Source organism: Bemisia tabaci, chromosome 7 (genome assembly GCF_918797505.1).
Source record: "Bemisia tabaci chromosome 7, PGI_BMITA_v3".
Taxonomy (NCBI): domain Eukaryota; kingdom Metazoa; phylum Arthropoda; class Insecta; order Hemiptera; family Aleyrodidae; genus Bemisia; species Bemisia tabaci.
The window spans coordinates 48,887,728-48,902,721 of record NC_092799.1 but is presented as its reverse complement, the minus strand read 5'-3'; the positions used below and the strand labels follow the sequence as shown (position 1 = coordinate 48,902,721).

General features: G+C 40.6%; 2 protein-coding genes across 2 annotated transcripts; both read right to left on the bottom strand.

Moving 5' to 3' along the window:
• Positions 1–355: 355 nt before the first annotated feature.
• Positions 356–4,554, bottom strand: LOC109030030 (uncharacterized). The gene is made up of 2 exons (XM_072302364.1): positions 2,203–4,554; positions 356–1,900 (listed from the first exon to the last, which is right to left on the bottom strand). Exons 1-2 carry the CDS (start codon positions 2,849–2,851, stop codon positions 1,593–1,595), a joined length of 957 nt encoding a protein of 318 aa, XP_072158465.1. The 5' UTR covers positions 2,852–4,554; the 3' UTR covers positions 356–1,592.
• Positions 4,555–5,722: 1,168 nt separating this feature from the next.
• On the bottom strand, positions 5,723–13,873 carry LOC109030044 (uncharacterized). Its single transcript, XM_019040790.2, has 3 exons — positions 11,998–13,873; positions 8,725–9,156; positions 5,723–7,321 (listed from the first exon to the last, which is right to left on the bottom strand). Exons 1-3 carry the CDS (start codon positions 12,289–12,291, stop codon positions 6,914–6,916), a joined length of 1,134 nt encoding a protein of 377 aa, XP_018896335.2. The 5' UTR covers positions 12,292–13,873; the 3' UTR covers positions 5,723–6,913.
• Positions 13,874–14,994: the final 1,121 nt, after the last annotated feature.

Sequence of the window (14,994 nt, the reverse complement as noted above, 5' to 3'; positions counted from 1 at the left end):
TGATTTGCTAAAGTGACCGTTTTCCCGCACTGCTCGCATTAATCTGGCTAAGTTGCTGATCACAACCCTCGAAGGAAATACCAAGAGACCAAAGAGAAATTATGGAGGGAGGTACTGTCCCCCTCTTTAGGGGATCATTTTTGGGCCTTGGATGGGCCGATTATGGATTTTTAGGGGTCAATTTCACGTGAAATTTTCCGTGCTTTTCAATTCTGATGCGATTAATCCGCAATTCGGTCGGGAACCGTGACTTTTGGCATCGTGACCCCCCCCTTTACTCCCCAAGGGGGGGTGGGTGGGTTTCGGGACCACAAAATTCGGATTCCTTGGGGTCAAATCCCTATTCAACCCCGCGGTCCCCGACTTCGTGCGACCTCAAACAACCGAGAAAAAGGCCAGGTACGGGTGGTCTGAAACACCCTGTATATTAGCTTCTTAGTTAATGGAGGGAGCTGCAAGAGCATGATGAGTCGATAATTATACAAAATCAGCCATGTTACCCCCCTCATAGATTTTGCCCGGAGCAAGATATGTTGTTCCTTATCACAGAGCACGCCTTTCTCCAGCATGAAAAGTTTACGAAAAAATTTCCCCGCGCGCTACAGCGTTGCCAAGTTGAAATCGTCAGAATTCCGTAGGTGGCATTGAAATTGAGCTATGAAGTCGCGGATTGGATATAAATATGCTTAAAAAAAAACGCAATTTAAAGATACTCTCACGATTTTAATGACCTATCACTTTTAACATGCATTGTTGCCAATTTTTCGATTCTTAATTTATCACTTATCACAAATACCAAGAAAGAGCTCTATTTTGATTTGAATAAAAATTTGTCTAATCGATAGTCGATAGTTGCATAGTTAATGTTGCATCCATCGATATATTATGCCTCACATGGAAATGATTCGTTTCGAGATATGGCCACTTTTGTAAACAGCTTTTTCAAGCGACGATGCTTCTTGAGTCCAGGCAGATAGAAATTGTAGCCATCAAAAACATCGGGTAGCGTTAATTCCATAGTCTCCTGTGTGATCTTTGACGTTAAATCCAAATTAATCGAGAAATTGTTCCCCGGAAGTTGCCAAATTTTGGCAAAAACGGCCTTTTCAGCGGATTATAGACTGTGACTTGCCAGGGGGTGATCTGAAGACAAAATTGGTTATTTCCACAGTTGAAACTCGTTTAACTTTTTACAAGCTGGATCCAATACTTTCTGCTCATGGCAAAATTAAACGCGCGACTAACGGCAAACTTTAAAAAGGCACCGAAATTGGCGCTTCTCATCCGACGTTTCTTGTTTTCCCACTTATGGAATGTTTCTTGACTAAACTAATGAACAAAATGAGCAGAATCTAATAACAATGAAAATAAAATTAAACCGAACACAGCATTCAAATGTTGCCAAGATTAAACATCATATTTGACTCTTTGCTGCCTCTAACGATATTTACCCTATTTCTTTGTTCACTTCTTTTACAGAATACACGACAACATCGTGAGCAGTAACGAATAACAAAGAATTCTTTTAATAATGAGAAGAACTTTTTTTCTCGTGTGATAACACGAAAATTAAAATCAATTAAGCATTAAAATTAAACAGGTATTGGGGGAGTGTGCGCGACATTTGCAATTGTGTTCAATAGTGATAAGAACGGATCACGATTTAGGCGCCGTTGCTCTCTATGCCATAGAAATTCGCAGAGGTGGTCTGCTAATGCCTCGCGCGTGATTCCTCCGCGAGCGAGTCTTCTACGCATGGGCCTCCAGTGACTCTCAATTGTATTTGTGTGCGTACCATCGGCAGCCACGAAGGTATCGCTATGATTTACGGTGCTGTGTTTGTAACCGTGCTCTTTTAGAGCAGCGTATGACGTCCAGCCGTCCGTATTCATCTCCGTTCCTGCAACAAAAATTAATTCAAACTATATTAGTTAAGGAACATTAAATTTAAGGGTTTTTTTTATTATATTTTTGCACTATATTTAGCTAAATAAATCAAGTTTTGTACTTTTTCACCATCCTCACCAACTCGTGAGGGTTATTATAGTTTATTATGCGGCCGAAGACCGCCACTCAGAACCACTTTTTGAAAAGAAAAAAGAAAAAGAAAAATGAAGAAAAATGAAGAAAAATAAAGAAAAATGAAAAAAAAATGAAAATGAAATGAAAATTAGGAAAAATGTATTACTTTATAATAGTTACCTTTTTCCACGTGTTTAATGATGAGAGACATGAGAGTTGTTTCATCGCGTTTGTTATTTGGACAAATTTCCAATCTAAACTCTTTTGTGTCGCGATCTATTAGACCAAGGATCCAGTTTCCCTCCACCACTCTTCCTCTGTGGTACTTCCGCCTCCCAAGCTTCATTTCATCGATTTCGACGAGATGCCCGTCTCCGCCGATAAGCCCGCCGTCTGCTTCATATTGTTTGTCTAATGCGATTGTGCACATCTCGCGACAAAATGTATACCAGTTAGCAATAGTTTCACGACTAACAGTGGTATCTTCATCTGATAAGTTGCATTCATTTATGACCTGATTATAAGAAAATTGATGCGCGAATCCATAAGTTATAATTAAAACTTTTTCTACTTCAATATGAGCGCCCACAAACCAGGTACCTTCACTTTGTGTAATTTTAATGTTTTTTTTATTTGGGTGCCGACTCCTTTTCTGACATCTGAAAGTTCCAATAACTTTGTTATCACTGTACAATAAACTCATTTCACTTCCACAAGATGGACAAATCTTACTTGGTGGCAATAAATTATGTATGAATACAAATTCTCGCAATTGAACATGTGTTGCAAATTCTTTTGCTAAGTTCACTAAACTCATGTGCGGAGCCATTTTTGCAAATTATAATAAAAATTAAAAATACAATTTCACAATCAAAACTCGGGAAGAAAAACCGCACGTCGAAATCACAATCAAAATGACCGGTGTTTTTCAATGCAACCGGAAACGGAAATTGAAAAATTACGCTAAGAAAAAAGCGTACGTGAAAATAGCCCCACTTTGTGTGCAATGTGAAAATTGTGGCACCAGAGTGCGCGAAATAACCGGTGTTTTTCAATGCGACCGGAAACGGAAATTGAAAAATTACGCTGAGAATAAAGCGTATGTGAAAATAGCCCCACTTTACGTGAACTCCGGAAACCATCTCGGCAAATTAAATTTCATTCAAAATGTGTTTGTGATTGATTACGGGCATCGTATGTTCTTCTAAATAAGTTTAAATTAAGGAGCCCGTGTACCGAACTGCGTAGGGAGTACCGTTGATGGGTCTAAAAAGGAGCCCGAGTACCGAACCTCTTCCATCATATCAACTTCTGCTTACCTTTAATCGCGATTAATTTGGCCCAGTAGTAGCCCGCTGATCCCTGGATCTCCGCAATTTCTTCCGGGTTCTCGACGTCACGCAACAGTTTATCAACATTGTGCACTACTCCTTGCTTCCTTCTCAAAGATTCCGGCGTTTTCCCGTGAATCCGCACTATAAAACACTTCGTACATTTTGCCAACCGTTAAATCAGAGTCTTTGCTCACTCCTTTAAAAAAAGCAACCGGCACTTCACCCGAAGAATTATCCAGGTAGCGAATCTACGCGCGAATTTCGAATGCCATTTTAGTATGTTAGTTTAAAACTGTTCGGATCAATCTATGATAAGATAACGAAATCACTAACGAGACACGGCGATGATATCGAATTGATACTTAGAGTAACGATGTCGATCAACCTTGATTTGCTAAAGTGACCGTTTTCCCCGCACTGCTCGCATTAATCTGGCTAAGTTGCTGATCACAACCCTCAAAGGAAATACCAGCCTCCGGCGGGCAACTGCAGTTAGAGGGTATGGGTGTTGGTGGGGGTTGGACAAGTGGTGACGTATAGCTGGTATCCCTCTGACCGCACCAAGAAGCGCTGCGGAAGGAGGGGGTGTAATCTATCCGGTGGCCGACGTACTCGGTCGAGGGGGAAACTTTCCTTCGCTGATTATTATGTTGAGTCAGTAGCAGCGGGGAGGGGAAGATATCAATTGAACAGACATTCAAGAACCATACCCGTGCTTTCTACAATTTTTCCTTCCTTATCTCGTAAAGGCTAGAAAATTGCCCACAGATAACAAAAACGTGTTTTCGCCGGTCCTGCAAAAGGATAGATTCGAGTACTGCCGTGTAAGGAAGAACGCCGTACGAACCTTCGAGAGTTGCCAAATTTCCTTTCGTAAAATGTTTATATATGAGGAAAATTCTGCATATTTTTCCTTGAAATTTTCAGGGTCTTTAGATCAGAATACGAAGAATATTTTCTGGACAGGTGGAAGAAAAATATTTCTAAGTTTACCGGGGATTTGTGCTTAATAGAAGAAAATTTGGCAACGCCTGAAGTTTCATACGGCGTTTTTGCTTAGTAAAAGAACAACTTAATTTGGGGAAAAGGCTGCAAATAAAGAAAAAGGAATAAACAAAACCCGGAAGGGCTACGAGTTTGCTCCAACGGGAGTTTTCTAAGTGCAAAGTCGTCAGGATTATCAAATCTTGACTTCTTTTTCTTTGAGCAATGTCGGTAGATCACGAGGACAACGCTGTCCAAAACACGACGATCCTTAGTTGAACCACCGTTTTATGAATGCAAGAATTCCAAGAGAGAATTTTAGCTCTCTTAAAAATTTTTTCTTAAGGAAATTCGGCCAACTCCTCAATGTTCGCACGGCCTTTTCTCAACTTGGCAGTGTATCACGGCAGAGCAGGCATGTCGGTAGATCACGAGGACACGCTGTCCAAAACACGACGATACTTAGTTGAACCACCGTTTTATGAATGCAAGAATTCCAAGAGAGAATTTTTAGCTCTCTTAAAAATTTTTCTTAAGGAAATTCGGCAACTCTCAAATGTTCGCACGGCCTTTTTCTCAACACGGCAGTGTATCAGTGGGTCAAAGGGGCAAGACACTCGAAAACTCTTAGATTCTACCGCCAGCCCCTTTCCTTACCTTTAGGAACACTTTTTGCAACAGGTTAAACTAAAAGAGACACATGCCAGTAGGTCACGAGGTAAGGACATGATTTCCGAAATGTGACGAAACTTATTTGAACCACCGTTTTATGAACGCAAGAATCCCAAGAGAGAATTTCACAGCTCTCTCAGGAAGAAACATTTCGGGGGAAAATCGGCAACTCTAAAATATTCGCACGGCCTTTCCCTAAGTACGGCAGTGTATCAGTGGGTCACAGGGGCAAGAGACTCGAAAACGCTTAGATCATACCGCCAGCTTCTTTTCCTTATCTTCAGGAACACTTCTTGTAAATAAAAGGAAACATGTCAGTCAGTGGGTCACGAGAACAGGACATGATTTACGAAACGTGACGAAACTTACTTGAACCACCGTTGAAGACCCAGGGTTTTCCTAACAGGCGTCTATTCTCTGTTGAAACAGCTTGGACTCTTTTTTTATGGAGGGGGGGGGGGGGGTTGCGATTCAGAAATTTTCAATTAGATTTTTAACTTCCCCCCTGCAATCCCCCTTTTAATTCACCCCCTCATTTTTCACTGGAATTTCATCGCCCCTGGATGTGATCCCGAACTATGACACAACTTCTAGATGACTCCCTTGATTTTAAGCTACTCCTCCCCCCCCCCCCACCAGACCTCCCGGATTTCTCCTTGGATTTTAAGGCCTTCTCCCTGCTGAAGCCCGTATGCCTTTATCTCCCTCTTAAGGTTTTAAAATTTCCACTGGATTTTCCCCTGAATTTGAACTCCCATACTGGATTAGAGACGAAATTAAATTTGTGAAATCTGTAGGTATATTTAAAGCAACAATGAAGCTTACGGTGGAGCCCGTTTCTCTTTTTTTTTTTTTGTCAAAATCATTCTTTCCGACTCCTACAGGTGTTGAAACCAATTTTGATGAAACTTGCTGTCAATAGTTTCTCAGAGGATAGAGTCCTCCGTAAAAACAACGCATGATTCTGCTTCATTTCAGTTCACTAATTATTTTTTTTGAAAATTGATCTTTGAGCCGAAATTCCGCATCTCAATAATCAAGAATAACTATCGCTTCGGTTAGCTAGGTTCCGACGTATGCATGTAACTAGTAATCGAATGTCTCTGCGTGTACTGTGTCATCTTTGTGGATCCAGTTTCAACGCTAATTTCACTTTTTCTCGCAAAAATGAATGCATCACTAGACAAGGTGCAGATTCAAGCACTATGACGCAGGTTTTTGTACCAAAATGTGACGTAGAAAACGATATGCACTACAAAAATATCCGAAATTAATCCGTAACAAAAATATTACTTAAAGATTTTCAATGAATAGATTTTAACTTCCCGCTCACAGAAAAAGAAAAGCATCTACTTGAGTTAAATTGCTCTTTGAATGCATGATTTTGAATGAATGAATTTATTTTCATAAGTACAGCAACAGGCAATATTTTACAAAGAAGAGCAATGCCAGAAGCAACAACTTGTAAGGCAGGTTTTACAAACACATCTTACAGAAAAAATCCTTGGAAAAAAAAATTGACAAAAAACCACAAAGCTTACCCCCAAGAGTATGGGGCAAGTGTTTCCGCCCGCGACTGAGGAGAAAAAAGTTCAAAATTCTTTCACATAAACTTTAGTACAGTTATGAGAATGAAAACCATTTAAACATAGGTTGGCTGGACCTAATACCAAAAACGCACACGTGTGCGAACAACCTAAGACAGTTACAGAAGATCACTGTATCAGGAGAATAGTGTCCATTACAACTGCAAATTAACAGGTAGGGTCTTAATTATACATTAGATTTTTTATCCAGCTCACAATCTGCTTTAGAAATTTGCTTGGCTCCCAAAGGGAAAATTTCGTGTCCGGCTGCTCCCATTGGCTCGTTCCACTTAGTGACGTGCCGGCCATTAGCGTCTATACCCTGCGGAAAAGATTGTGACACCAGAGCATCAAAGCTTTGGCGGTATCTCCGTGGCCGGTCGTGAGGGTTGCGGAGCACCAGCATCTCGCTACGCGCGTCTTGTCCCCGGTCGTCTTCATCTCGGTTCGGGTTACGCAGCCGCCTTCCCCGCTGAGAGTCTTGCACGTTAGGATTTCCATGTCATCCGAACCGCTGACATCGCTCATGGCAGCTACGAATCTGATGGCCAAGCAGTAGATGCGGCAGATATAATTCGCATCCTCGGTTGATACACCCTCGGCCATGTAATCCTCGCCCGTCATCGTAACCATGCAAGGGTCGATCATCTTTTCCATCAGGAAGAAAAGAGCGAATTTCACCTCTTTCTTCGGGAGTAGGTACTCGGGAACGTATCCCAATTGCTATGAACGGAACAAGTGAGTCAGTGGCGCAGATTATCAATGCTCGATAGCAGTTCGATGTATCGTTTGGTTCAAAACAATAACATACCTCAAACGAGAATTTTAGGATTTATGTTAGACAAGCTTAAGATGAGAAAATTCAAAACAATTTCTAACTGTCATTGCAGTATGGTGTTCATAAGAATAAAAAGTCGATTGGCTTTTTACCGTGCTAAGGCAAAACGCCGTATGGACCTGCAGACGTTCCCCAATCTCCTTTCGTAACTCATTAATGCGTAAGGAAGTCTGTGAATATTTTTCTTTGAATTTTTCAAGGAGTTTCATGCGCGACAAGATCTAAATTAGTTTAAAATTTCGAGAGAAAATATTTATGACTCTCCTTGAAAGTAAACATTTTATCGTAGAAAATTCGCCACTCTCGAATGCTTTTTCCCCGGGCAGCATGGCAGATCTGAGGCTATGTTAACGTGAACGAATCGATATGGATACAACCTCACCTGTTGGATGTATCGAATACGATCCATAGCATAGTTCTGTCGCACGTAAGAGGCACAGCCTTGTGAATAGACTTTTTAGAGGAAAAATCCGCTCGGTACGAAAGGGAGCGGTGAGTCAGTGGCGTCGCCTTTCAAATAGAACAGAATAGGTCCATTGCACGCAAGAGCTACAGCGACAGCCGTGTGAATTGACATGTGGAGGAAAAATGCCACGAAAATCACGATGGTCACGTGAAATGAAGTCTGAAATCCTCTCCTTTTTGCGCGATTTCCTTGGTTTGGAACATGCTTTTGCAGATTTCTCGCGGCTGAACCCAATCGAAAACTGTCCTCCCTCCCAAGAAATGTTTGTTTTCATTCACTGGAAAAACAAACAAATTGGATCCAGAGTCCAGACTCTTAAAAACATCGACAAGAAAAAGTGCTCTTGATTCAATCAGAATCTAGCTTAAATCGAGAACCAAGCCTCTTAATTTGAGCGGATTTCCTTTTGATTCAAGCAAGAATCCGATAGAATCAAGAGTATTTTTTCTTGTCAATGTTTTCAAGAGTCTGGACTCTAGATCCAATGTGTTTTGTTTTTCAGTGTACTTAATTTCTCTTCAAATTATGTATTTCTCAAACTTGCTTTAGGGTAGACGGTATGTTGGAATTTTTTAGCCAATGTGCGTTAAAAATCCAGAAAACTGGAAATCTCAATAGGGAGGAAAAAAGGTCATTCGAGCACAATTTTCCCTCAGAGAGAGAGTGTTGCACCAAACAGCGTATCTCCTCGAGGAAAAATTCGTCCAACTATCCCCCTGGAGGCAGATTTCCGGAAACCCGGTTTTTTGAAGCAAATATTTTGAACATGGAATGCTCCTGAAACTCTTAAGACGGTTAACCGAACTCATCAAGGAAACTCACCCTCCTTGCACTTGCTCGCCTATTGGCAGCCTCCACAGTTCTTCTTGCGACGTTGACGAAGACTTCAAGACCGGGCCGCACAAAAGCTTCGTAGTTGTTGGAAAATACGATCAAATCGTTGATTCCGTAATAAGCGACAAAATGATCGATTTCCGAATCGTGAAGTAGGCTGTTGTTGACAAAGCGGAGGGCTGCATCCTTTTCAAATTTGAGATTGTCGACGCTGAGGCTCTCGAAGACTCGGACTAGTTTATCTTTCGGCTCGATGCCCAGCATCATTTGTGGGGGTAGCCGTTCTTCTTTCCATATTTTTGGATTGAACTCAATCGTCCAAGCGGGGTACGGGCTCAACCTGTTCACGCTGTAGTAATTGGCCACCTTGTAGCTGTCAAAAGCATCCTCTTTGCTTAGAATCGTACAATTTATAGAGGCCTGGAATCAAATGGCCGTATGTAAGCGATTTCATCTATTGGATGACTACTAATTGCTGCCAGGTAGCCAAGCTGCGAATTTAAGGATTCTGACGCACGTCTCCCGATTTGCGCAACGTAACACTCAGACTGACCGCGTTTAGCAGAAAGGAACCAAGCCACGTCAGCTATTCCCAAATTTAATTGAGCAATTTAAGTTTTTGCAAGAAAGCGTTCGTGCGAACTTTTTTAAAATTTTGAAGAAATTCGTTTCATATCATACATAAAATTCACTGCAATTTGCCGAAAAAATTCGCACAACCGTTTTCATGTAAACGATTAAATTGCCCAATTACATTCGACAGCGCTGATGTGACTTAGTTCCTCTCTGCTTAAGACTTGCGTTACAGCATACGAATTGTTCTTATGAAAAAACAGACCTACAATTTTTAGAAAAATTGGCAACGACGTAGATTTACTAACTCCAGAAAAAACAAAGTAACCTATCTTTATCTTTTTTATGCACTGAACCCAGTTAACAGCCAGAATGGAATTACAGCCATGTAACTCTAGTCCTTGGATGACAACCTCTTTGAATTCATAGTCATTTATTTAAACCCGTGCTCCAGAGCCGTAGTCAACATCTACTTCGAATTGTAATTGCGACCAATTCCAGTCCATGAACTGTTGCTGTCTCTCAGTTAATGTCTTGCAATATTTATGAAGTTTTTGATTTTTCGAACAAGGTCTTTAAAGTATTGGTGTTTTGCTTCAAAGCGCATGCACCAATAATAATTTACTGGGCCTAATGCCTTAAGGACATCAGGATAGTGTATTAAAAAGTGCTGTTTAGGTGTGAATATAGCCGGGTAGAATTCTTCCATAAATAAACGGTGATGGTCTTGAATTAATTCTCGCAGGTATGCAATCATTCCGTCTGTGAGGACTGGAGAAAACACTATCTCCATAATTCTCAATAATAAAATTATCACCTCCCATTTTGTTGTCGTTCTTCCGTTTTAATTAAATCACCGATTATTAAGGGCAAGAACCTAATCAAACACCAAGTTTGAGAGGCACTCTGCCCCCAATTTCTTTTGGCCCGTCTCAAAGTTTATAACGCTCGGTCTGTTTGATTCCTCTAACTCCCCATAATCATAATTCGAGATTCTGAATGTTATTGTTTCCTTCAGGCCAGAGTCATTGCCCACCAAAAAACCTAAAAACATTTTAATTTCAAGAGGTACAACACCTTCCAGTAAATCGTGGAACGCATCGACACAAAAATAATTCAAACTATTCAGTAAGCACGGTTTTTTAATACCATAAACGGGTTTTTGTGCAGTTAGACATTCCTCCAAGTGTAATCTGTAGTTTTCAGTGGTGCGCATGGATTGCATTAATGTGAGTGGGGAGACCTGATTCTTGCTTGTGAGCCAAACAAAATCGACAATAGTAACAAGCAGTAAAACTTTCAACCATACCCATCATGCTGTGGCAACCTAAATTATCAAAGCTGACATTGCAAAGGTTTGCTTTCAATGCTTTAATTCGAATTCAAGACACCCTAAAACAATGTGTGGATCGATTCTTAACCCCTCTATTGTAAGATTTTACGAGAAACTCTTCAAATAACTCGGTTATGTTATAAGACAAGTCCTTGCGCCGAAGATTCTCCTGATGAGAACGCATTTTACGAGGAAAATGAGGCAATATAAAATGTAGTTACGCTCTTTGGTGGGGGAAACGACTGACTCATAAGGAGCACACATCACATTTTCACGTTGTAGATTATCTTTTTTAAGATGTTACCAGTTATCAGAACCGAAAGTACGGTCATACGACGCACAATGGATCGAGTCATGAAATTATTAGAGAGGTTGGTGTTAGGTTAGTGGGCTGCTCGGTGAAGCCGTGGTTGTGGGAGAGCGGAGAACAAAAATAACGAAGAAGAAGTCTCGTGGAACTTCGCGTATATTGTTCGAAATGAAATAATAATAGTGCACGAAATAAAACTCAGCAAAAACTAAGAATTTTGAAAAGGAGAAAAAGAAGCTCTCAATGTGCGTCACGCAACCTCCGGCCCCAAAATGGCCGGTCCTCCTCTCTCCTGATGATCGTCGATTGTGGCGCTGTGCGCGGAGAGATTTGGAAGTGTGAAATTTGAAAAAGAAGCGGGAAGTAATTGGAGGTGCTAACAGTTGGACATTTTTTTTAATTAAAACTGCGAATTTCGAGGTTTAATTCGTCACATTTCAAATTTTAAGGGGTTCTCATAGAAGTCAAATTCACAAGGAAACCCATGGAACCACTCTGAAACCCTCAAAGTTTAGTATGAGCGGAGTTATGAGCGTTAAAAAGTTTCCAAATCTTGTCCGATCTCTGATGAAATTTTTAACTAAAACTGCGAATTTCGATGTTTAATTCGTCATATTTTAAATTTTAAGGGGTGCTCATAGCAGACAAATTCACAAGAAAACCGATGGAATCACTCTTAAACCCTCAAAGTTTGGTATGAGCGGAGTTATGATCGTTTAAAGTTTCCAAATTTTGTCCGATCTCTGATGAAATTTTTAACTAAAACTGCGAATTTCGATGTTCAATTCGTCTCATTATAAATTTTAAGGGGTGCTCACAGTAGACAAATTCACAAGGAAACCGATGGAACCACTCTTAAACCCTCAAAGTTTGGTAAGAGCGGAGTTATGAGCGTTTAAAGTTTCCAAATTTTGTCCGATCTCTCCTAATGACTCGATCCACTGTGCGCGACGCGGATAAAATCGTTGAACGCGATCACTGCACATTTCTTCGAACATTTTTTCTCAATTGCACGAAGGGCAAAGTGGAAACAAAGGATACTGACCGGATATTTTTCCTGTATGCACCCATAGGTGACCAATCCTATCAGTGATTCACCCGAAACGGTTTCAGTCCTCTTGTACCTCATTTCCATGTAGAGCTGTGCTCTGCGATCAGCCTTGGTTGCCTTAGGCTTCTGGAACGGAATTGTACGCCAACGTTTCAGCGGGTTCCGGGAGCGGGGGACAGGGCCCGCCTCTTGGTGGAAATTCGCTCCTTCCGCAAAAAACAACGAACTCCAGAATTGAAGCGCTAGAAGCAGGAGGCATAGGCGTGTCCAGACACGGGTTTTGGCCATGGTGCCACGCGCGACCACGCGGTCGCTCCTGTCAGCCTCGGAGATCCTGAAATCAGTGCACTGAGTGAAATTTCAACGCATTAGTTTGGTTAATACAGCACGTAAGACATAAAGTAACCTTAGCCCTCGGTTGAACATCTCAAGAGAAAATGACAGCTAGGTTTCCTGCTTTCCTAGAAAAATGTAATAAAAAACGAGTGATTGAGTTACCAACGTCGCAATCGCTTGAGTTCATTTTTCCTGTCTCTCCTTATTTTCTGCGATATAGGCACCGCAAATCGTTCCAAAATCAACACAAAATTTGTGTTGAGTTGTGTTTCACTGTCTATATTAGTTTAAGTACCACAAAATAACCTTAGCCCTCGGTTGAATATTCTAAGAGACAATGCCAGCTAGTTTTCCTGAAGAAATGTGATGAAAAACGAGTGATTAATTTACCAACGTCGCAATCGGTTGAATTCATTTTTCCTGTTTTTCCTTATTTTCTGGATATAGGCACCGCCAATCGTTCCAAAATCATCACAAAATTTGTGTTGAGTTGTGTTTCACTGTCTATATTAGTTTAAGTACCACAAAATAACCTTAGCCTTCGGTTGAATATTTTAAGAGACAAATCCAGCTAGTTTTCCTGAAGAAATGTAATGAAAAACGAGTGATTAATTTACCTACTTCGCAATCGGATGAATACATTTTTCCCGTCTCTCCATATTTTCTGCGCTAAATTCACCGCATATTGCACCAAAATCAACACATAATTTGTGTTGGGTTGTGTTTCTCTGTATTAGTTACGTAACACTAGAATTCGATTATTTTCATCGGTGTGGAACCGTATTCGTAGTAATTTCTTAAACCACTCCTTCCTTTGGGCCTTATATAATTTACATTTTGAAGATGGGAGGTTTTAGGAAATTCTTAACACGACATTATGCATTGGACAATCGGAAGTATTTCTACCAAATGGAACTATGTGCATCATGACATGAGTCCTGTTACGCTTACTTTCCTATGAGTCTCAGGGCTAATGTCTTAATGCACATAGTTACGTTTGACAGAAATACGTCCAATTCTTGCAAATTTCGAGTCGAATTCAGTAATGAAACTGCAACAATTTTTGAGGGACCTGAATGATTTGCCTTTGCAACAAGCATTAAGTACTGAAGGCAAAATTCTAGTATTATTATAATTACTATATCTATATCATACGATGAAAACATAAACAGCGGAAACAAGGCTAAAAACACACTAAATTGCGCAGAACGTTTCGGTGTCTCACGACTAACTCCAATATCAAAACCGCTGAGAAGAAAGGAAGTAGAAAAAAAATCTCTATTAATCCTTCTTTATCTTGAGCGGTTGATAATGGTGTCGTGTGACACCATAACTTCCTGCGTAATTCTGTGTGTTTTCAGCCTTGTTTCCGCGACAGAGCACAGGGGAGATTTTCATGAGCCGCCCTGCGCCGTCCGCAGCGCGCATGGTGCACGACCCGCCTCACATTATTACACTTCATCTAGCATTGAGAGTTCACTCATACGACCAATGTGTAATTTTAAAAGTCAAAAATAAAAGAAATACATAAGCTATATACGAGTTTTTCCGCCACGGAGCTCTCCCCGCTAGAAATCGTTCACCACCCGCCCGCCGGGAACGCCGCGGCTAGGGTGTCCCTTATTTTTCAAAGTTGAGAAATTTTCATGGACAGTTTTTTCAAAACGTGATGCGGCCCAACAAAATAGGAAATCGTTTTGAAAAAAAAAAAAAAAAAAAAAAAAATATTAGAGGTCTCTTAAGGGCGCAGGTGTAAAAATGGATAAATTGGCAGAAGTACAGTCTTTTCATCGTGGAATTCCTAGAAGTGCGGTTCTCCAGGGCAAAAATTTCGTCCGTTTGACCGTATCTTCGATGGTTTGGCCGCTTCAGGTCGATATACGTGCGTGCCGCGACGTACTCGCAGGCGCGAAAACTCACGGTGGCGCGCGACGGATCAGCCCCCCCCCCCCCCCCCTCGCCACGCTGGCCGCTCATCCGTCGCGACGTTCGCCATCAATCAATGAGCATCTAGGAAATGGAAACTGCTTCAAAATAATCAATACAGGAGGTTTGAGTTGACAGATGTATTAAAATATTTAACACACCATAAAAATAGAAAAACAACGAAAAGAGTTATAATGGTATAATCTAACTTAATTTCTACCGGAGAAAGAGCTATTAATCTAACATATTTTCTACATATTTTGATACGCGCCTCCACTCCTCATAAAAATGTAAACATTTTTAAAAACGTGGACACAATGTATCACATGGATTCTACATTTTTCATTCCATATTGGAATTACCAGATCAGAGGTTTTCCACGCACTGTCATTGACATTCATGTGCAAACACCTCACATGGTAGAAAAACACTTGGAGCACTTCCCGCATTGTGGGCAATTTTCTTTCATCAAATTTTTCTTCAACTCCAATTAAATTTAATCGCATTTGATCGCGTAAGGGGCTTACTATTCGACAACATTTTAAAATATTCAACACACCATAAAAATAGAAAAACAACGAAAAGAGTTATTAACGAAATTTCAATACATCAAAAGAAGTTTTCTAAATCTCTGGCAGATATTTTTCTTCTCTTCCTTTTATCTTTCTTTTTATTATACTCTGCTGACACAGGCATTAAATCATGATATTCCTTTTCTGCTGAGACTTA